Source organism: Delphinus delphis, unplaced genomic scaffold (assembly GCF_949987515.2).
Source record: "Delphinus delphis unplaced genomic scaffold, mDelDel1.2 scaffold_579, whole genome shotgun sequence".
Classification (NCBI taxonomy): Eukaryota; Metazoa; Chordata; class Mammalia; order Artiodactyla; family Delphinidae; genus Delphinus; species Delphinus delphis.
In genome coordinates, this window is record NW_027193200.1 from 1 (window position 1) to 24,074 (window position 24,074).

Here is a 24,074-nt window from a genome sequence, read left to right on the forward strand (position 1 = left end):
ACTGAGTACGTACTCTTGTGCCAGGTACTACGCTGTGCCTTGACAGTGGTTGTTTATAAATCTCTAGAAGGCCATCTTGTGGAAGAAGAATGGACATATTCTGGGTAACCTCATAGCATGGAATTAGGCAAAATGAATGGAAGGCATTAGAGGGGTGCTGCTGATTCACCTCCACATAAGGTAGGACTTTAGGTTAGTTTACTTTGGAAGGAAGAAGGAGCCACCTGACAACAGACAGGTTTAAGCAGAAAGTGAATTACCAAAGAACACCTGCCAAAGACACTGTAGAGAGTATTTATATATTGCTTTAGAGGAAAAAGTCTCCACTGATCCTTTGTCCAGATTCCCCCCTGCTAAGAGAGAGGCTTGGCTGTGGAGAATCAGCTGTCAGCAACTTAGCTTGGCTAGAGTAGGCATGCTATATATGCAAGACATGAACTTTTCAAACATATATTTTATTTGGCCTCAGCTTCTGGGGTGAGGGAGAGGGGAGGGAGGATGGCCACTCTCTGGTGGGGAATAAGGAGGTTGAATAAAGGGCCCCAGGTCTTGCATGGTCTACAAAAGCTCTATGGCAGGATCCAAAGTTCTTGGAAGATTGATTCTCCTCCTAAGCGAGGCATCTTCCTTCATGATGAAGACTTCATTCATTACTCATATGATTCCAAACCAAGTACTTCTTAGCAAAAGAAATTGTTGCAGTTGAACAATGAACTTAACAAAGCTTTCACTCAGGCTATACCTTAATTCTAGAAAGTCTTTCTCTCACCCCTGACTGCCCCTAGCCAACCAAGCTTCTTTCCTCTGAATATGATGCTAAAATCCCACCTCGAGGATTAGCCAACCAAGTTGATTAATAAAACTTAGTTTCCCCATTTCCACTCTCATTTCTCTAGTGATCTTAAATAACCCCTTTATCCTATGGATTGTGGCCAACATAATAACTCTTTATGTATAAAGTAATGCAACAGAGAACAATTTAAAATGACTTCTCTGTTGAAGATAGTGCTTTCAAACTTTGATTTCTATAATGTTACTAACTTCATTCACAGAATTTTTCAAAAGTTGGGCCTCACTCCAAAAAAACAACTTTATTGGTGGAAATGACAAAGAGCAAAGTACACAAAGAATTCCTGGAGTTTCTTACCAAGCAAATGGGCAGGGAGGCATCCAGTCGGACTGATACGGGAAGGGTAGGCATCCATCAACTTTGCCCTCACATAAGCGTGAAGTTGTTCATATAATGGTTTAATCTGAAAAGCTCAGGAAGAGAGTTTAAGACCAAGAATAGCCTATTTCCAATCCCCAACACTAAAAATAGGAGCTTCTTTAGACAAGTAGAATTTCCCTAAGTTCTAATTTCTTCTCCTCTGAAATATTCTGGAGAGTTTGAAAGCATTCATTCTTCCCAGATATCGATGATGACTAGTTCCACTGCATAAAGCAATTAACACACCTGGAGGGATACAGATCCCAAAAGGAAGGCAGATGCAAAAAAACATTCATACTTCCTTCATTTTTAAACTGAAGTATCATTTACATATAAAATTCAACCATTTTAAAATATATAGTTTCGTGAGTTTTAATAAAAGTATACTGTTGGACAACCATCACTACCGCTTGGTTTTAGAACATTTCCAACATTCCCCAAAGTTTCCTTGCACCCATTTGCAGTCAACTCCATTCCCACCCCCAGCCCCAGCTGATCACTGAAGTGATTTCTTTCTCTATCGTTTTGCCTATTCTGCACATTTCATATAAATGAAACCATACAATATGTGACCTTTCATGTCTGGCTTCCTTCACTTGGCTTAATGTTTTTTAGGTTAATCCATGTTGTTGCATGTATCAGTGTTCATTCCTTTTTATTACTGAGTAGCATTTCATTGTATGAATACATCAGAGTTTGCTTCATTTAGTATCTTAAGGATAAAATTCACCAGCGGAAGGGTGACTAGGTTGTCTCCAGTTTGGGGCTATTATGAGTAATATCTCTATAAACATTCATGCGTAAGTCTTTGTATGGCTATATGTTTTCATTTCTTTCACATAGGTCGCTAAGAGTGAAATACCGTAGTCATATGGTAAGTATGTGCTTAACTTTTTAAGAAAATGCCAAACCATTTTCCAAAATGGCTGTACCATTTTACATTTCTGTCCGTAGCACTTAGTACTGTCAGTCTTTTTTTTTTTTTTTTCCTTATCTTGGCTGTGCCGGGTCTTAGTTGTGGCATGCGGGATCTTGAGTTGCGGCATGCAGACTCCTAAGTGCGGCATGCATGCAGGATCTAGTTCCCCGACCAGGGATCGAACCCCGGCCCCCTGCATTGGGAGCGCAGAGTCTTACCCACTGGACCACCAGGGAAGTCCCTGTTAGTCTGTTTTAATCACAGCCATTCTGGTGGGAATGTAGTGGGCTTTTTTTTTTAAATTGAAGTATAGTTGATTTACACTGTTGTGTTACTTTCAGGTGTACAGCAAAGTGATTCAGTTGTGTGTGTGTGTGTGTGTGTGTGTGTGTGTGTGTGTGTGTGTGTATACATGCACATATACATACATATATTATTTTTCAGATTCTTTTCCATTATAGGTTATTATAAGATATTGAATATAGTTCCCTGTGCTATACAGTAGAACCTTGTTGTTTATCTATTTTATATATAGTAGTGTGTATCTGTTAATCTCAAACTCTTAATTTATCCCTCCCCCGCTTCCCCTCTGGTAACCGTAAGTTTGTTTTCTATGTCTGTGAGTCTGTTTCTGTTTTGTAGATAAGTTCACTTGTGTCATCTTTTTAGATTCCACATATAAGTGATACCATATGATATCTGTCTTTCTCTGTCTGACTTCACTTAGTATGATAATCTCTAGGTCCATCCATGTTGCTGCAAATGGCATTATTTCATTCATTTTTATGCCTGAGTAATATTCCATTGTGTATATATATATATATATATATACCACATCTTCTTTTTCCATTCATCTGTCAATGGACACAGGCTGCTTCCATGTCTTGGGTATTGTAAGCAGTGCTGCTATGAACATTGGGGTGCGTGTATCCTTTCAAATCAGTGTTTTCCTCTTTTCCGGATATATGCCCAGGAGTGGGAGCGCTGGATCATATGGTAACTCTGTTTGTGGTGGTTCTTAATCATGGTTTTAATGTGCCTTTCCCTAATAACGTTTTATTTGCTTATTTGCCATTTGTGTAATTTCCTTGATGATGTACTTACTCACATCTCTCGCCCATTTCTTTTTCGGGGGGATTGTTTGTCCTACTTCCGTTTTTGTTAGCTCTGCCCAGCTATGGCTGTGACAGAACAGCTTCACATAAGAAGCTGGAAGGCATGGGGATGTGGGGGTCAAAATGAAGGAAGAGCGAGACGTTGAGAGGTGTCTATGGGGCACTTCTAATAGGACTCTCCCTTCCCTAGAACATCTTCCTTAGCCAAAGATAAGGAAACAACAGTATCAAGTGTCCTGAGGAAGGAAGCAAAGCCTGTGGCTCTGCTAACAAAGGAAGACAGCACAGGCCCCACCTAGCTCCTGAAACCCATGCCTTCTTATAATGTAAAAGACCGCTCCTTCCTATAGTCTTTCCTTCTCATAATCTTCCTGTTGGTAACTGCTGCTCAATGGCTAAAAGGGAGAGAAAAGCAGAGCAATTCCGATCACCTGCAGCAGTTGCCCTGTGATTCTTCACAATCTTGCCAGGCTCTAATATTCCATAACTCTGAGGCCTGGGAACGACCAGCCAGTGTGTTAAGAACAAGCCAGAATGCTTTTGGTCCCTGTCCCTTCTTCCTGCATGCTGCCCTACGTCTGTCTCTGCAGACAGTTCCTTGTTACCTCTGCAAAGGTACGTTCCACATCTCTGATCAACTGGTCGCGGCTGTAGTCATAGTCACCTGCCCCCGTCACTTCATAATCCCCTCTCCAATAGTCCCCATAGTCCTCATAATCTGTTTTTAAAAAGAAGAAAAATGAGAACATCTGGAAAGAAAGAGATAAAGCACAATATACATAGAATAGCTTTCCTGGGAGGTTAAAAACTCCAAAAACCTGTCACATTTTTATTGCCCTTCTAAATATCAACTCAAAGGGATGCAAATAAATAATAACACTAGCTAATGTGTCCAAATTTTAATTCATTATCTCATCTACTAAGCACAAAAACTCTACAAGACAGACAGTATTATAATCCCCGTGGTGCAGGGTAACAGCCTGCTCTTGGCCGGTTAAACGATTCGTCCAAGGTCACACAACTGGTGAGGGGCAGAGGCGCACTCCGAGTCTCCTAACCCCAGGTCTCTACTCTCTCCATAGGTCAATTTGCATCCTTAGCTTTAAAACGTGTGAATGGATCTTTAAATTCTCATTTTGCTCAGGGCCTTATATTTTCAAATCTAACCCAACTCATCTTGGACACGGCCACAGTGGGCCTGTGTTTGTTGGCAAATTGTACGTATGCTTCATGTAGTGTCTTGTTATCGGGAAACGCAAGCTTGTGTCAGGGTAATAGTTAGTAAAGTTTGTAAATGTATTTTAGCAACTTTTATTTTTACATGCACGTTGGCAATGGATGATCAGGAAGATGAGGAGACAAGTAAATATTTGGATGGAAGGATGTGGCGATGGGCTCCTGTCTCCAGCTTGCCTGTGGCTTGAGAACATGAGTTTAAGTGGTAGTGAAAGACATTTAGAAAGAACAGATGAAAAATGTTTTTCCTTCCTCAACCCCAGAGCATAAATGAATTCATAATGCCATGGCTTCGGCTCATTATTCAGGCTGGAGGGTAAGTTAAGAGATATGGAAATTCCTCACCATGTTAAGATTTTGATGACCACGTGATTTGAGTTATAATTACAACTACAGAGAATAGTAGGTTTGCAGCCTAAACTACTCTGATTTGTTTCGTTCTGGGATACCACTCTGACATAAACACACAAATGACCTTTGAGAATGAACTGTGGCCAGATGGGAGTTTAGGGGAGAGATGGTGTCTCTGACTCTCATCCTTTCTGGTAAATAGAATCGATCAATCCCCCAGACTACCTCAGGAACCCTCGCGGGCCTGAGCCCTTCCCAGACAACTGATTTGTTTGAGGCCTGGTAACCTAGTCTCACTCTTGAGCCCTTTCAACCGTACAATGTCAATTCACCTTTCCTTACTCCCTGGTGGTCTCCTCTTTGAGACACGTAACCTAATTGTTCAGCAGGTGACTGTTAAATTAGGAATACCCCTTAGATCAAAGGGCAGGCTTGGTGATTCATGAGAAATAGCCCCGAAGCCCTGCAGAGAGCTTCAGAACCGCCACAGCCCAGCAAACTCACTGTTGGCTCTGGCCATCTCATTTTCCAGGACCACATACTCTTCATATAATGGCCTCAGCTGCTTGCCGACCTCAGCCCTCCAGCCTTCCCAAGCCCAGAGTCTCCGATTGTAGTCTTTGCTGTTTTCCATTATGTCATCCAAACCTATTATCGCAAAGTACCCAAAGGGAAATAAACATGCATTTGTAAAGTTTTTATTTGTAAAGACTTATATGAAATTTAAAGAATTAAAAGGCTGGCAGACATCAAGGTCATTAAGTTGTTCAATGAAATCTCATGATTCGTTCATTTCCTCACCCTTATTATAGTTTCAAAAGATTTCTGCAGAGAAAATAAACCACTGAGATCATTGAACTATTAATTTCATTAGATTACTTGAGTGTGACAAAATTCCCAGTGCAGTTTTGTTAAAACTTAAAAGAGCATCTGTGTGCTGAAACACACACATTTGGAATCTTCCCCTCTTTAGATGATCCATCTGAAAGGCACAATGTCGTCATCTAATGTTAATCTCATTTTTAAAGCTTGGAATAAAAAAAGGAAATTTTATAATCACTGCTCAAAATTAATAGCCCACCTGGTTCAAGTACTAAGGACTCCTGTGTATTTGGGTCCAAAACTTTCCCACTACTGTAGATGGTGCTCATTGTACTTAGAATTGCGTTCAACTGCAAATTAAAGATAATAAACAATGTTAAAAGTGGAAGATGTACAAAAGAGAATGCTAATGCAGAGATGTCCTTTCAACCATGTGATTTTTTTATGCCTCAAAATACAGCAGTTCACATCTTCTTGGCTAAGTATCTTCTTTCATGTAGGGTTGGAACACCTCAGTTAAATTTTCCCACCGTCGACTAGCACAGACGGGCCTTCTTATAAGCACATGATAAATATATGTGGAGTGACTAAAAAAACAAAACAGAACAGATCTACCAAAATCCCAAGAATGTTTCTCACCCACACACGCACAGAGCAGTGCGTTTCTTATTCCATTCAGCCTTCACTGAGTGCACATTTATTGAACATCTGCTATGTCCTACACTCTGACAATTATGACATGAACAAGTCACTGGTCCTCAAGGACCCCACAATCATGCGACAGTGAGACAATCATGAAACCAATGATTACATAATAGAGTGACAGGTACTATAACTGTGGCCAAAAAGTGATGTGGCAGCATGGGGGGGTGTGTGGATAAATTAATAACCTGGAGATTCAGGAATGGCTTCAAAGAGGGGGCTTGGAAGAGAGGTAGGAATTGGCCAAGTAGAGAAGGGAAGTAGAGGACAGAGCTTACAAGACAGAAGAAGGTTGAGAAAGACAAGGCATTTTCAGGGAGTGGTGACATGAGAGAGAAAACTGGGGTAGTGGTGTTGATTGAGGGGCATGGAGGATGGGAGAATAGAGAGGGAAGTAGGGGCAGATCATGAGCAGCCTTCTATGCCTTACTGAAGAGTTTAACTTTTACCCTGTAGGTAAAGGAGCATAAAGGTAATAGAGTAAAGCAGTGCTACTCAAAGTATGGTCCATGGACCAGTGCAAGTCAGCAAATAGTTTGTTTCTCGTCTATGAGAAGCACAGGAATTGAGAGAATAAATGTTTATAAACTTTTAAAAACGATTTGATATTTCCATGACAGCTAAGCATGTGATCAATGAAATTAACCAAGCACTGATCTGCAATGGATTGGAAATAAAGAAAGATAGGGAAGAAGGGAGGGAGGAAGGAAGAAAGGAAAGAAGGAAGGAAGGAAGGAAGAAAGGAAGGAAGGAAGGAAGGGAGGGAGGGAGGGAGGGAGGGAGGGACTGGTTCTCTCCCATAGATGATTTAAGAATCACTGGATGAACGGCCCTGTTTCCCCTTCTCCTATTTCTCTCTTCCGTTATTCCTTCACTCTACTACAAGAGCCATTATCCTAAAACATGAAACAGATCTCATGCTTAAAACTTCAACAAGATCCCACAGTCCAAAGGAATAAACCCAAGTCCCTTACCATGGCACAAAACCCCTCCTGCTCTCTTTCTCTACCTGCTTTTTCCATCTCCCCTCCTTCCTCTCCATTGAATTCATGCATCCTTGAGTCTCCCCTCCTCCCAAACACTTCAAGCTCTTCTTACGCGCATTTCAGTGATTTTTAATCCTGGCTGCACATCAGAATTATCTGGGGATCTTTTTAAAATACAATGTCCAGTTTCCACCTAGACTAGACCAAGCTCTAGATTGTAACAGAGCAACGGGCAAGACGGTGTCCTTGTGGAAAAGATGGGGCAGGGCGAAATGGATAAAATAAAGTGGATTAATAACTATTTGAATAATGGGCCCCAAAGAATGCAGAATAATAAACAACAGCTTGTAGGAAGACACAGGCCATATGGTTTGACCTTTGTCCTTATCGTGCATTTTTCTTTTTATAGATGCAGATAAGAACACAGTACCAGAGAGCAAGCAGCTGAGAAAGACTTTGATGTTAAATAGGCAAATCTTTTAGATAAAAATATTTCAATAGATCAAATCAAGGGTCTGTAAATTATGATTTGCAGACCGAATCCTGTCTGCTGCCTGTTTTTGTAAAGTTTTATTGGAACACAGCCATGCCCATTTGTTTCTGTGTTAGCTGCGGCTGATTTCCCGCAACAAGAGCAGACTGACTCAGTGGGACAGAGACAGTATGGCCCACTAACCTAAAATATCTACTATCGTTCCCTTTACAGAAAGAAAGTTTGCTGACTCCTGGGCTAGAGAGATAGGATGAGAGATTTTTATTTTAACAGGGGTGAATGTAGGCTTTCTTGAATTTAGACAAACTACCTACATAAGAATAGAATTTTCAAAGGTATCATTTTTGGAGCAACATTGGTGGAAGAGATTTGGAGACTTTCTTGACAGTGATGTTGAGATGAATCAACCATGGAATTTGACTGTCAAAAAACCAAAGCAAGCAAACAGGAGCCTAATGTAATCCTGGGCTGTCCTAGTAGATGTAAAGCACAGGAGGCAGGATGTCGTACGCCTGCTCACCTCCAGGCAGACCCAAACCCACTCGGAGGGCTGTGTTCAGTCCAAGGATACTGACAAAATGAAGCCAGCAACTAGGACTGGTTAGGGAACTTGAAACCATCGTATAAGGAAAAATGGACAGAGTGAAGGATGTTTAGCCTAGAGAAGACAAGACTCAACTAGTTAAAAAAAAAATTACCTGCCTTCCTTTATTTAAAGACCATTATGGGAGAGAGCAATTTGGCTCGAGAAGGCGGTACAGAGTGGAGGAAAAGCACTTTATGCTCAATGGAAGGAGTATCTTGCCATCAGTTAGAGGGACCCACATACGGAACTGGCCTGTTGAAAAGAAGTGAGTCGCCCATCCCTGAAGCAGTTTGAGCTGGGGTGGTTTAGCCATTTGTTAAAGAAGTTGCAGAGGAGAGTCAAGAGTCAAAGGGGTGGGGGAGGATCAGACGACATGCAGGGCTTCTCAGGCTTAGCACCACCGACGCTTTGGACCAGACGACTCTTGTCTTTGGGGGCTTCCTTGCGCCTTGTAGCGTTTAGCAGCATCCCTACCCGCCAGATGCCAACAGCACCCCTCAACAGTTGTAAAAACCAAAAATGTCTCCAGATATTGTCAAATGTCCCTGGCGGGCAAAATCACTCCCGGTTGAGAAGCATGGACATGGACTAAGTGCCTGGTCCTCAGGAAGGTGACCTCTGTCACTGTGTCCATATACACCACAGCGCCCTTAGAATCGTGCTTTAACAATGTGTCCCAACATACCAGTGTCCTACTTCACTCTCAAAGGATATCGGTTTGGATGATAAGTTACGTGGCCACCCTACCGAGGCACAGAGCTCTTTCTATTGTGAGCATTGCTATCTTGGCAGATAAAGGCAGCAGCCAGGGGTGATATTAATGTTTAAGATTTCCCCAATATTTCAACTCTTGGGGTCAATGCTAGCATGTCACGTACTCGTTTGCTCTTGTCTGCTGAGAGCACTGAGGTCCCACTCTGCTGAAGGACCTGCAATTGACGCTTGAGTGTGAGATTCCGAATTTCTTCTAGTGGATAAGTTTTGGCAATCCTGGATTGTTCTTCATAAAAGGCAGACCATTTGGCCCCGGCTGCATTCTGAAACGACAAAAAATAATAATAATAATAATAATAAAGTTGAAGTTAGAATGGCACTGCTCGAATAGATAGAACAGAAGATATAGTCCAAAGAGCATCTGGTGGAACATTTAATATTTCCTGAGTGATTTAATTCTCTACTTTGCTGAAGGTCAAAGTTTAGGTTAAGAGTGACCAAGCCACACTTGGTCACACTCTCTTTCTGACCTAGTGCTTAGTTTTCCCAAGGGTCCTGTCCCCAGAACCGGAAGTGAATTCTCACAGATGATTCATGTTGTGAGGCCCTGGGAGGTATGGTCTTAGCACTTGTGACGTGGGCGAGTTGTTCAAGGATTCAAGGACGAGTGCTCTAAAGGGAGAGTCCAGCAGAGCTCAGAGCGGACTTCCTGGGCATACAGCTCCTCATGGCGATGAGAACCGTAAGAAATGAGAACCAGTTTACAGGAAGCTCCATGGTGCCATGATTTACCAGAGATTCTGATCTTAAAGTATGATCCCCAGTCAAGGTTGCCCAGAACATGGCCATTTGGTAGCTGTGGTGATTTTCTACCAGCAAAAGAAACCAATAAGCAGGTGATGATGCCAGGATTCACTTGCCCCCCCATCTTGACCATCAGTAAGCAAGTGGACTTCTCCAGACTTATCCAATGCAGTCTTCTCTCAGCGCACAAGCTCATTTCCATTTATCAAAGACTGAAATGAGCAACTATTTTGTACATTGTACTTCTCCAGACCCTATAAAAGAGGTAGCATATGAGGCAAGTAAGAACTCCATTCCTTGAGTCAGACACTTCTGACTAGCTATTGTGACCCTGAACAAATTACTTAGCCTCTCTGAGTCATGTTACCTTACTCGGAAAATGAGAGTAATAATAGTAGAACTTACCTCAAAGGGTTGCTGTAAAGGCGAGAAAATTTAACAAGCAATATAATGCCTATCAAAGTGCCTGATATATCCCAAGCATTTAAAAATCATAGCTACTTTATCACTTACAGGGAAAAAAGTCCTTGTCCTTAAGTGGCTGACAGTTTTATCAAACAGATAAGATACGCATCGTGAATGTTTCATTACTGAAACAAGAGCATATGATAATGTATAAACTATGAGTGGGGCTAAGCAGTTCCTGTTACAGGGACCAGATTTGGCAAGCCCTCCTGGAGGAGGTGGAACTTAAGACAGACCTTAAAGTAGGTAGGAGATAGATGGGTGTAGAGTACTTTGCAAAATAATTTACCTCATTTGGTCTTCTTAACAACCCCACGAGATAGAAAATTATTCTTTTTCCATTTTTCCTATGTGTAGAAAGGGGCTAAGAGAAATAAAAAGTGGAGCTGGTAACTAAATGCCGGTATCTGAATCCTGGATCCTGTGGTGGGCAGACACTAAGATGGCTCCTGTGATCCCTCCTTCCTGCTGGGGCACCCTTGTGTGTCCCCCTCCCCTTGAAGGTGAGCAGGACCTGTGCCTCACTTCTAACTGGGAGAATATAGCAAAAGTGACAGGATATACATGTTTATGTTACATAAGGTTGCCATTTTTATCTTGCCAGAAGACTCTCCCTTGCTGATTTTGATGCAGCAAGATGCCATGTTGTGAACTATCCTATAGGATAGGGCCACATGGTGAGGAATTGAAGATGGCCTCTGACTGACATCCTAAGGACCTCAGTTCAGCAACATATGAGGATCTAAATGCTACCACTAACCACATTAGCTTGGAAGTGGATTCATCCCCAGTTGAGCTGCAGATGAGACCACAGCTCTAGCCGGGACCTTGATTGTAAGCTTATGAGACTCAGAAGCAGATCCAGCTAAGGTGTGCCTGGAGTCCCGCCCCACAGGAACTGTGAGATAACAAGTGTGTGTTGTTTTAAGCTACTACGCTTGTAGTAATCTCTTACTCAATAGAAAACTAGCACAGATTCCAAAGCAGGACTCCAGACATGACTGCACTCTCTAGACCAAGGAATTTTACTTTTATCCTGTAAATACTAGGGAGTCACTTAGGGGTTGCAAGCAGGTGTGTGACATGATGAAAGTGGTGCAGGAAAGGGACAACAACGGATCAGACAAGAGATGAAGGGAATAGTTGCAGTGAAATGGAAAAAGATTTCTCTCTTTATTGAGCACACACAACCCCTCAGGAACTACTTCTCAGTTAATCTTCACAAACAATCTTGTGAGGTAGTTGTGATTGTCTCCACTTCACAAATGAGGGAAATGAGGCACAGAGCAGGTAAGTAACTTTGCCTAGGTCACACAGCTAGCAACTGGAAGAAACAGGGTGTCAACCCAGAAATGTTTACCTCCAAAGCTAATGCTCTTAACCACTGGCTATAGATTCGACATATTCTGTTCTTGTCTCTAACATGCCCGAATGAGAGGGAGTGAGCTATGGAAAGAGGAGTTCGGTCTACAGCACAAATTCATTCATGCAACCCACCACTCGCCTCTCAGTCCCTACCCTTTTTCATCCAATCCAGAATGACTGACAGCAAAATTTCTAGTAAAACTTTGATCCCAAATTAAGGCAATTCTTTTCTTTTCAATCTACTTTGGAAACAGCTCATTATTCCCAAAAGGCCCCAATCTTAAAATATTTTTTAAAAATTATACTGCATGTGGGAACTTTGAAGATATCTGTTTTATTTTATTTATCGCTACCATATACAAGTGTTATACTTTATATCACAAAAAAATTACTTTATGTTGCCTTGAATTTTGGCCCCTGAGGACACACTGTTCCATCCCAAGCTGTTCTTTTTAATACTGCTTACAATCTATTCCATATTCATGCTATAAGGCTCCCAAGCCTACATAAAACTGACAGCTTAGAAGTTATACAGAGAATCAAAGTCAGTTCATACATGCCAACCAAGTAACACAGACAGTGCTTGAGAGCTCTATGTCATTTTTGGATTTGAATGATGAACGAATTGAAGCATATACAGTAACCTACATAGTTACAGGGTTCAAAAGGAACCATTACAAATCAAATAAGTGGCATCCCATACTGCCTCTGTGCAAAGGCAGGAGAGCAGCAGCTAACACAGCAAAAGTTTCCACAGCCATTGATGGGGGTTTGGGGTCAAGACACACATTACTCAGTACAATCACAGGAAGTTAGAACCCTCTCTGACTTCCTACATATAACTACAGTGGATACCATATTCTCATCCTACAAGAGATCCTTTGTAATTTCAAGGACTGAAGATGTGAAATCCTAAATTATATTTTAAAACACTCCAAAAGATATCCTGCTCTTTTTGGCCCTAATGATATGCAAGTTAAATATGATTTCATTATGCTTTTAAATGTTTTCATATGAGCTTCGTCTTAAGCCATAGGTCTGTGGTCTCTAACCAAATTATGATAGTTTTATCTAAACAATTAAAATGCTTTTGTGATAAGTTGTTTGAAATGAAAACAATTAAAATCTCATTTTCTTTTTTTCTATAGCTCACTATCAACCCCTAAACCACTTCTTCCCCTGTAGGTATGAGAGTTCCCTGAAGACAGAAGATGAAAAACTGAACGGAACCTTAGCATCCAAACAGTGACTTGGAGCCCAACAGGCTCCCAGGGAACCCTCCACGCTCAGGTCCCATATGCTGGTCCAGTTTCCATATATAGCTCTCAAAACCACATCAGATTCAAAGATGAAAACTGCCTTGGTTACTTTTCAAATATGCCCAGATACTTGCATATTTTTTAAAACAGCTTATTCTATTCAAGGAAGTAGGTAATCTAAATTACAACAATATTGTTTTGCCATGAGAATCAAAAATTTATTTTTTCTTTTTTCAGATGGGAGGAAGGGGTATGGCTGAATTTTATCTCATAGGGAAAAAGAAAAATCCACTCACACCTGAAACTGGGTCCTGCCAGAAAGTGGCCCACTAGATATATATTTGAGATATTTCATAATAACAAATATAATGTAGTATAAGTAACATAGCAACTATCACGAAAACCTCTACTCAGATTTTTTAAACGTTGACACTTTGCAATAGTTGCTTGAGACATATTTATTTAGTGGTTAGAATCAATAATACCGTATTATATACTCAAAAGTTCCTAAGAGAGTAGATCTTAAATGTTCTCACTACAAAAAAGAAATGGTAGGACTTCCCTGGTGGCACGGTGGTTAAGAATCCACCCGCCAATGCAGGGGACACGGGTTCAATCCCTGGTCCAGGAAGATCCCACATGCCGCAGAGCAACTAAGCCCACGTGCCACAACTACTGAGCCTGCGCTCTAGAGCCCGTGAGCCACAACTACTGAGCCCACGTGCCACAACTACTGAAGCCTGCATGTCTAGAGCCCATGCTCCGCAACAAGACAAGCCACCACAATGAGTCCGTACACTGCAACGATGAGTAGCCCCCGCTCGCCACAACTAGAGAAAGCCCTCACGGCAATGAAGACACAACACAGCCAAAAATTAATTAATTAATTTAAAACCCCCCACATATTCTTAGAAGTGGAATTGATGGGTTAAAGCAATTTTCAACTCCTGTAGATATTGTTAAATCTTGGTAAATCTGACTTTATGTCAACTCGGTGTTTCATTATTAATATAATGTTATCCCTCTGATTATTAGTGAGGTTAAACATATATATGAGGTATATAAATATATATATATATTCAAATTTCCTCCTCTATGCATTTGCTGCTCATATCTTTTCCCTATTTTTCTAGTGAATTTCTGTCTTTTTTAACACTTAGTAAAATTTCTTTATAGATTCTGACTGTTAATCTTTTGTTAATTATATGTATCACAAATGTTTTCTCAAGCTCTGCTTCTTGTCCTGTGTGTGTCTGTGTGTGTAGGTTTATGATGTCTTTTAGTGCACAGAAGTTTCTTTCTAATCCTAATGCAACTGATTTGCTCAGTCTTTTCCTTTATAGATTGATCCTTTTGTCTCTTATTTAATAAATCATTCTAAAACAAAAGTCATTTAATAAACCATTCCTGGGCTTCCCTAGTGGCACAGTGGTTAAGAATCCGCCTGCCCTCTCGGACTTCAGACTATACCACAAAGCTACAGTAATCAAGACAGTATGGTACTGGCACAAAAACAGAAATATAGACCAATGGAACAGGATAGAAAGCCCAGAGATAAACTCACACACATATGGTCACCTTATCTTTGATAAAGGAGGCAAGAATATACAATGGAGAAAAGACAGCCTCTTCAGTAAGTGGTGCTGGGAAAACTGGACAGGTACATGTAAGAGAATGAAATTAGAACACTCCCTAACACCATACACAAAAATAAACTCAAAATGGATTAAAGACCTAAATGTTAAGGCCAGACATTATAAAACTCTTAGAGGAAAACATAGGCAGAACACTCTATGACATAAATCACAGCAAGATCCTTTTTGACCCATCTCCTAGAGAAATGGAAATAAAAACAAAAATCAACAAATGGGACCTAATGAAACTTAAAAGCTTCTGCACAGCAAAGGAAACCATAAACAAGACGGAAAGACAACCCTGAGAATGGGAGAAAATATTTGCAAATGAAGCAACTGACAAAGGATTAATATCCAAAATTTACAAGCAGCTCATGCAGCTCAATATCAAAAAAACAAACAACCCAATCCAAACATGGGCAGAAGACCTAAATAGACATTTCTCCACAGAAGATATACAGATTGCCAACAAACACATGAAAGAATGCTCAACATCATTAATCATTAGAGAAATGCAAATCAAAACTACAATGAGATATCATCTCACACCGGTCAGAATGGCCATCATCAAAAAATCTAGAAACAATAAATGCTGGAGAGGGTGTGGAGAAAAGGGAACACTCTTGCACTGTTGGTGGGAATGTAAATTGATACAGCCACTATGGAGAACAGTATGGAGGTTCCTTAAAAAGCTAAAAATAGAACTACCATACGACTCAGCTATCCCACTACTGGGCATATACCCTGAGAAAACCGTAATTCAGAAAGAGTCATGTACCACAATGTTCATTGCAGCTCTACTTACAATAGCCAGGACATGGAAGCAACCTAAGTGTCCATCAACAGATGAATGGATAAAGAAGATGTGGCATAATATATATACAATGGACTATTACTCAGCCATAAAAAGAAACAAAATTGAGTTATTTGTAGTGAGGTGGATGGACCTAGAGTCTGTCATACAGAGTGAAGTAAGTCAGAAAGAGGAAAAACAAATACCATATGCTAACACATACATATGGAATCTCAAAAACAAACAAACAAAAATGGTCATGAAGAACCTAGGGGCAAGATGGGAATAAAGACGCAGACTTACTGGAGAATGGACTTGAGGATATGGGGAGGGGGAAGGGTAAGATGGGACAAAGTGAGAGAATGGCATGGACATATATACACTACCAAACGTAAAATAGATAGCTAGTGGGAAGCAGCCACATAGCACAGGGAGATCAGCTCGGTGCTTTGTGCCCACCTAGAGGGGTGGGATAGGGAGGGTGGGAGGGACGGAGACACAAGAGGGAAGAGATATGGGGATATATGCATATGTATAACTGATTCACTTTGTTATAAAGCAGAAACTAACACACCATTGTTATACTCCAATAAAGATGTTAAAAAAACTAAAAAAAAAAAAAAAAAAGAATCCGCCTGCCAATGCAGGGGACACGGGTTCAAGCCCTGGTCCGGGAAGATCCCACACGCCATAGAGCAACTAAGTCTGTGCACCACAACTACTCAGCCTGCACTCTAGAGCCCATGAGCCACAACTGCTGAGGCTGCGCACCACAACTACTGAAGCCCGTGCACCTAGAGCCCGTGCTCTGCAACAAGAGAAGCCATCGCAATGAGAAGCCTGCGCTCCCCAATGAAGAGTAGCCCCCGCTCGCCACATCTAGAGAAAGCCCATGCGCAGCAACGAAGACCCAGTGCGGCCAACAATAAATGATAATAAATAAAAAGAAATATAAAAAAGAAATCTTATCTATAAAAAAATAATAATAAACCATGTCCAACCAAGAGTCACCTATATATCCTTATAAAAGTTTGTCTTACTTTTCCTATTTAATTTTTAGTCTATCTTAAATTTATTTGTATCTGTTACATAAAGTAGGAATGCCTTGAGCTTTGGCTCATAAAAGGGTCCCTACAGATTTTCAAATTTGCTTCTTTTTTCCAGAGCTCTAGGAACCTGAACAAGTTTTTTGTTAATTTCTTGGCTCAATATTCCTGCACCCTGCTAGTAGTGTAAATTCATTTTCCACACCTATTAAAAAAATTCACAAGTGAAACCTGATTTTGATCAGGTCTCTAGATCAGGACTCTGCCCACCATTTGTTTTTGTAAATAAAGTTTTATTGCAACATATTCACACCCATTTATGGGCTGTCTATGGCTGCTTTTGTGCTACAATGGCAGAGTTGACTGGTCTACAATGGCAGAGTTGAATAGAGGCTCACAAAGCCTGAAATATTTACTACCTGGCCTTTTATGGAAAAAGTGTGCTGACCTCTGCCCCGGATCTATACATTTACAGAAAACACAGGGGTCAAAAGAGCATGTTAAGCAATATTATAGGGACATAATCAGCAAATCCAGAAAGTGGGAGTTTCTATAGGACTAACAGTTCAGTACTTCTGCGAATAAACTGCAAAACAAAACAAAACAAACAGAAAAATGATGGAGGGACTCTATAGGCTAAAAAAGACCTAAAGTACATCTGCTAAAATGATCAAGAGAGGACCTTGTTAGATCCTGATTCAAACAAACCAGCTGAAATTTTTTTAAATGAGACATTAGGGTACATTTGAATACTGACTAGATATTTGATGGTATTGAGGAATTATTATCATGTTTTTGACATGGTACTGTTATTAAGGTTGTTTTAAAAATTCTTACTTTGAGAGCTAGAAGGTAAAATATTTACACGTAACATATAGTTATATGATGTTGGGGATTTCCTTCAAAATAATCCAGTAAACATGGGGTTGGGTAGAAAAATAAAACAAGATTGGCCAAAGTGTTGACAATTGCTGAAGCTGGGTGATGGGTATAAGGAGATTCAACATACTAGTCCTTCTTTTATGTGTTTGACAATTTTTACAATGAAAAGTTTAAAAAAAAATCCATATAATGGAATACTATTTGGCAATAAAATGGAACCAAGTAATGATACATGCTACGGCATGCAAAGTGAAAGAAGCCAGTCACGAAAGACCACCTAGTGTATAATTCCATTTATATGACATGTCCAGAATAGGCAGATCTATAGAGACAGAAAGTACATCAGTGGTTGCTTAGAGCTGGGGACGGGGGAGGAAGAATGATTACTAATGGGCGTGTAGTTTCTTTTGGCATGATGGAAATGTTCTAAAATGAGATGGTGATGACAGTTGTACAATTCTGCAAATATACTAAAAAGCATTGAATTGTAGACTTTAAATTGGTGAATTTTATGGTGCATAATTGTATCTCAACAAAGCTGTTGTTAAAAGCGCTCAATAGTAAAAGCAAAGAAAAAAAACCCCACCTTATTCCCTAGCTCCTATAACTGGCTCTGAAACACCCATGGAACCGCTCCAAACCAAAGGATTTAGCCAAAATTAAATGAATTCTCTTTTGCCCAGTTACCTGGCACACACTAAGAAGCAGCGGCAGTTCCTGACCACCAGGCCGCTTTCCCTGGGTGTAGCTCGTGGCTGCCTGGTGTCCTGTCAGAGTGCTTAGATCAGTGAGTAACTGTGTCAAATTTGGATGGAATTAAACATGTCATTTTGAGTTGCTCAAGTTCAGTTTCACCAAATTACATCACTCAACTGGGACATCATCAAGTTTTCATGACAAAGAAAAACTAGTATGAACAGGCCTCCAATGCACTTGACTCATGTTAATCCTCCACATGTGGAACTTATTCATTCACCAGTTATCCACTGAAAAATCTTGGCTGGGCCCATCCACCCTCTTATGTTTCAAGAGACAAAAAATAAGTGACTTGCCCAAGGTATCACAGCCAGCTCAGGAGAGTCAAGATAGCATCAGATTCCCTGAATTCCACTGTATTTGCATCACACTGACTTTTCCCAACCCCTGTACCTGGGTGTAGGTACTTGTATGTGTTGGGGATTGTGGGACAGATTCATTGGAGACAGGGTTGGCGTCTACATTCTTTCCTTGGGTACAGAATAGCAGTTTAAAATGACCCTTCTCTGGGTTCACTGTGCCCCCAGCCCTAAAGACAGCGGAAAAGGTTTAGGAAGCAGGTGTGCCCAAGGACTCTAAGGGCCCTGACCACCCAAAGGGTAAGTGTGGGCCTCCTGCTCTCTCTTTACAACTTCTGATAACTCAACAAGAAATATTTACGAAGTGTTTTTGGAGACCTCCAGGGCTCCAACAGGGCAGTCTTCAACACGCCCTTCAGCTGCATGCACAGGAATTTGGGGCAGCTGTAGTAGTTACTGTCAAATACTGGAACAGTGAACCAGGATGCCCCTGCCAGTGACGGGATCCTTTCGCTCTCTTCCAGGGATAAAAAAATTGTCCAGGGACCTCCTATGTTGCTAGAGAGCTTCCGACTTTGCAAAAAAAAAGAAAAGAAAGAAAAAGAAAAAAGAAATCCTTTTGACTGACAAAGGACTCTTTCAAAAATAAAACGAACAATAAACTTACAAAGGGGCAATGTAAAAAAGTAATGTCATTTTACTGAGAAGAGAATTACAGTTTAATCGGTGAATGTTCGATCTCAAACATGAGAACAGTATTTGCTCTAAAGCAAGTATTTGGTAATTAATTTTCAGTGAGTTTCTGAATTCTATGGAAACCTGTTTTGAACCAAGCTTTTTTCCTTATCTCTGTCTGATGGGCCTCTCCTAAGCAGGGAGATTTGGGGACACTATACTGATCAAGTTTTGCTGCCTTCTATTATTTTAAGCTATAGTCTCATGACTTGATCTGAGAATCGCCATACTGCGTCAGACTGATTGGCTGACAAGCCCAATATTCTGACTCTGAAAGTTATGCCAAGGGATAATTAGGAAATGGCAGATTGCCCTCAATAATGTCACCCTGATAGGATATGAACAGACACATGTCATACAGCCCAAATTTCTCTTCTTGTATTACTTACCTATTGCTACAATAATACTACATAACAAACAACCAAAAATCTCAATGGCATGTGTTCATTGTTTACGTGCCTAGAATCACTGAGGGTTACCAGGCAGCTCTGTTGATCTTGGCTGGATTTGCTTACAACTCTGGGGGATTGGTTTCAGACGGGACAACTATTCCACACATTCCCTCACTCTTTAGCTGGCCAACCCAGGCATGTTCTCATAGCAAAGCCAAAGGTGCAAAGAACAAGCCCCACTGTTCAAGTCCCTTCCAAGCCTCTACTTGCATCACATCTGCTAACAGTCCATTGGTCAAAGTAAGTCACATGGCGAAGGACACGATCACATCACCTTCAGTGGGATGGCACTGCAAAGTGACATAACCTTGGGTGTTGATATAGGGAAAGGTAAAGAACTGGGTCCATAAATGCACTTAACCATACTTCCTTACCCACAGTGGATCTGCAATCCTTACATTCACTTAAATACTACGAAAACCGACTTATAGTTTTCAATGTCTCACTGTTTTAGATTAAAGAATGGCCTAGTTTTACAAGTCTTACCAGTTTTACCACCTGTAATGTAAACAGCACCTCCTCCTATTTATTGTAAATTTCTCCCTTTTGAGCTTTCAAAGGCACCATCTTTCTAGTCTGAAGAGAGTTGGCCGATACAACTGGGAACACTCTATCCTTTCTTGTTCCCGCTCAGACTCAGTTTTTTTTTTCTTTTTGAGTCAGGCTTTGGAGAGCTAACTCTGCTTTCTCTTCTAACTCTCTCTGATCGCCCTAAATCACTCCAGTGGCTCTTGGGGGAACATGCTCCGTTTCTCCAGTTCTTTCTATTGATAGCCACCGGCAGCAGATCATATCTCAGTCTCCTGCTCATTTCGTGCCTCTTGTACCACCAGCTGCAGTGCCCGTTTCATCAGGGGATCTCAATATATGTGATAAGAGAACAGAAGAGCTATTGCTCTCCCTGTGCATTGCCCCCTCCCCAGGTAAATCCACACAGGTGCACTAATGCACTAACGTGCCCTTCACCATTGCTGGAGGAAGGACATATTGGGCCCCCTGCTTGCTTCTTGCATTCAGATATTTTCACTTTTCTTTAAAGGGCCCATACTGTCTGCAGTTCGACCACACTTTGTGGATTTGTGCCCTTTCATTTCTGGCCTTTCCTCTAATCAACAAGTGCAATTCAAAAATGACAGCACTTAAGATCCAAACGTGAATTCAACAAACATCACTACATCTGGGCGTACAACATGCCCTTCTCAGCAAGCGGGCCCTCAACAGAACTGTTACATGTCTCTTGAGCAATTATAACTCCCTTTCACATTCACAGCAATGATATCGTATTGTTCTCCCAGGCTCACAAGCATTGAGCACTATTTTGGTGGTTTTGTGTATTAACTGTCGTCCCAGCAACCCTATGAGGCAAATATGAGTGTTACGCTGTTTTTCACAGGCAGAAAAACTAAGGCGGAGAAAGGTTCATTAACTAGCTCACGTTCACCCAGGTAGAAAGTGGTGGAGCCAGGGTTTGGACCTCAGCAGTCTGACTCCAGACCTCTTAGGCATGATGCCGGTCGAACTTCACCACCACCTGCGGACAATTCGGCTAAGAATGAAAACAGAACCTTCTTTTTTTTTTTAGATTCCATATATACGGTGTTAGCATACCGTATTTGTTTCTCTCTTTCTGGAGGGTGGAAGGGAGACGCCAGAGGGAGGAGATATGGGGATATATGTATAGGTATAGCTGATTCACTTTGTTATAAAGCAGAAACTAACACACCATTGTAAAGCAATTATACTCCAATAAAGATGTTTAAAAAAAGAGAGAATGAAAACAAATGCACAATGCACTTCAGGTACCTCCAACAAAGATCAAATAAAAAGTGAGAAAAAAGCAACAGTGAAGAGGTGAAGAGAGGTAAGACCAAACTATGAGACAAGAAAAATGCTCTCCTATGACAACACTGGGCTGTCAAAATCTCCTGGATCTCTTTAAGCTTTAGAAAACTAGGGGGAAAAAATCTCCTGAGGAATTCAGATGAGGCAGCAGGTCTCAGATTGGATCTGTCCAGAGAGCAGCAGTAATTTAATTTACATGCAACCGACTGTTTGAAAAAAGAAGCTTCTGAACTGCATTTTTGAAAGCATGTATTGCTGTACAAGTGTCATAAAAACTTTTCTTAAATAATGTCACTCCATTTTCAGCACTGCTTTGGGATCTGTGAGGGAAGAGATCCCCTAAATCCTTGCACTTGTCAAACAAAACATCTTGCTTTCCCAGAGCATTCTGAGATCTGTCAGAATTGGTTTGATTATGGTTTTTCTCGGAGGGCTCTGTGGATCCCGTATGCTCTGGAAGTCCCTCGGAGCTCCGAGACCATTAAGGAAGGAATTCCCAAGTCCAGCCTCACCCGACCCCTGGTAATCTTAATTACTGGCTAGCTCTTTCACTAAGCCTCCAGTTGCATTTTTCTCAGTTAATAGATCATTTGTAGAGAGTCTTTAGACATTCCTGTTGACATTGTAGGCTTGGGAAAATTATTAACTCAATAACTTATGGCATTTCTATGAACTGCTTTGAAAGCCTGACTATGATGAGAATTATGGTGGCAACTTTCTAAAGCATGTTCACTGGTTTCCAAGAATCTGGACTGAGACCAGTGAATTATTTTGTTAACAATTTTCCAAATGAACCAAAGGTCAATTGTTCGGCATCTGGGACTCCAGAATCAGAAATACTGAGGCAAACATCCAACCTCACAGCTCGGAGCATTTCTTTGATTTCCCTTTTCGGTTTCCTGGGCAGTAAGCTGATTTTTAAGAAGCAACTGATATCCTTATGCAGCTATAGGAGAGAACTCACCATCTTTTGGACATTCTCATCGGTAATATTGGTGTTATAATTCCAAGAAGCAAGTGAACTTTGATAAGACAGGTCTTCAGCTTCACGGTCAAACTTCTGCAAAAATGTCTTGGCCCGTTCCTCAGTGGTGGATTGAGCAGCCGTTACAGCAACAAGGCTGAGAAGGAGCCAGAAAGAGCCTGACATCTTGCTCTGTGCGCCAAGATCCCATCCACTGAACAACTTCCCTAGAGTAAAACCTCCTCATGAGATTTTCTCTCTCATCAGCCTTTGAACTTGGGTTGGGCACTGAGCAGGAAGATAAAAAAAAAAAAAAAAAAAAAAGGAAGAAGAAGAAAAAACAGTAAACAATCTGCTGAACCAACACAAAATTCATCCTGGAGAGGACAGATATGTAAACAGATTTTAGAATGATTTCTTAAAGGAAATCAAATAAACAAATGTTATTCATTAATCCTAGAGAATCATAGCTCTCAAATTTTATGGCCAAATCAAAACTTGTCCATTTGCTTAGTATGTTCCTTAAAATCTGTTAAAGATACACTGAAGGTGTTATGATTTTACAGTGACCAACGAACTCTAGAATTAGGGGTCACGGGGGTAATGTTGGGACTTACACGTTTTAGAGACAATTCCATTAAGTCACTTCTCTCTCCTTCCTTTTTATTTTACACTCATATTCATAGAAACTCTATTTGGGTAACATTTTCCCTTCCTAAATAAACAATTTTGCCCTTGTCGCTATAGAATTCATTTTTTTCTGATAAATTTTAATTTCCAGGGCCAATTTTTAAAATTATGAGACCACCCTCCACTCCACAAGTTAACTCTCCTGATTTAACTTGGAAAAACTTTAAAAGGCTCCTTTTCTCTTTCTCAGATGATCGTGCTAAACACTGGTTCTATGACTAACTTCACGGTGGGCCTCCATCCCTTTCACTTACCTGTTCAAAGCTTGGTCAAGGTCACAAGGAAGTCAGAATGCCACCACATGGTATGAAATTCAGCGAGTGTCCATCTCAAGTTCTGGTCACCCATAGCCATGTATCATTGCATAGAATTCAAAGAGACTTTAGTGGTTATCCTGTAGAATCTCAGGAGCTGGACCACTGTCCTCATTCCCAGGGTGTAGGTATGAGTGTCATAGGTACAAGAGAGGAGCCACTTTAAATGGCAGGGCTCATGGGCCTGCTTGACTGTGGTTATGAAACCTTCACACAGGGAAAACATTTCTTTACCCAAAAAACAAGTCTTCCAGGTCCAGGTGAAATGGCAGTAACCAAGCCTTTAAAAAAAGTTTCCACTACTTCTCCTTATTCCAAAGTTGTACATGTTATTGTAGAAGAGGAAAAAAATAATAAGTAACTGTTTAAAGTGCTTTGCATTAGAATATCTCATTGAAGCATTACAACAAACCTAGAGGCAAATATTTTTATCATCATTGTACAGATTATGAAACTGAGGCGCAGAGAACTTAAATAAATGACCAAACCTTACTCAGCCAGGAAGTGGTAGAGCCAGGATACGAGTGCATGCAGTTTGAATCTAGAGTACAGGCCTTTAAGTTGCTGTCAATAGTCTAAGAGCAATGATGGAGGTGTAGATAAAGAGCAGCACAGGGACATGGGCCTTTGGTGACCATGA

At 40.8% G+C, this 24,074-nt stretch overlaps 1 protein-coding gene across 1 annotated transcript; it reads right to left on the minus strand.

The window, feature by feature from the left end:
* Positions 1-1,147: 1,147 nt before the first annotated feature.
* On the minus strand, positions 1,148-22,794 carry LOC132419390 (angiotensin-converting enzyme 2-like; the record flags this gene model as incomplete). The annotated part of the gene is made up of 6 exons (XM_060003297.1): positions 22,431-22,794; positions 9,299-9,457; positions 5,913-6,003; positions 5,336-5,479; positions 3,850-3,962; positions 1,148-1,253 (listed from the first exon to the last, which is right to left on the minus strand). Coding segments are annotated over exons 1-6 (799 nt in total), but the record flags the coding sequence as incomplete, so codon positions are not given.
* Positions 22,795-24,074: the final 1,280 nt, after the last annotated feature.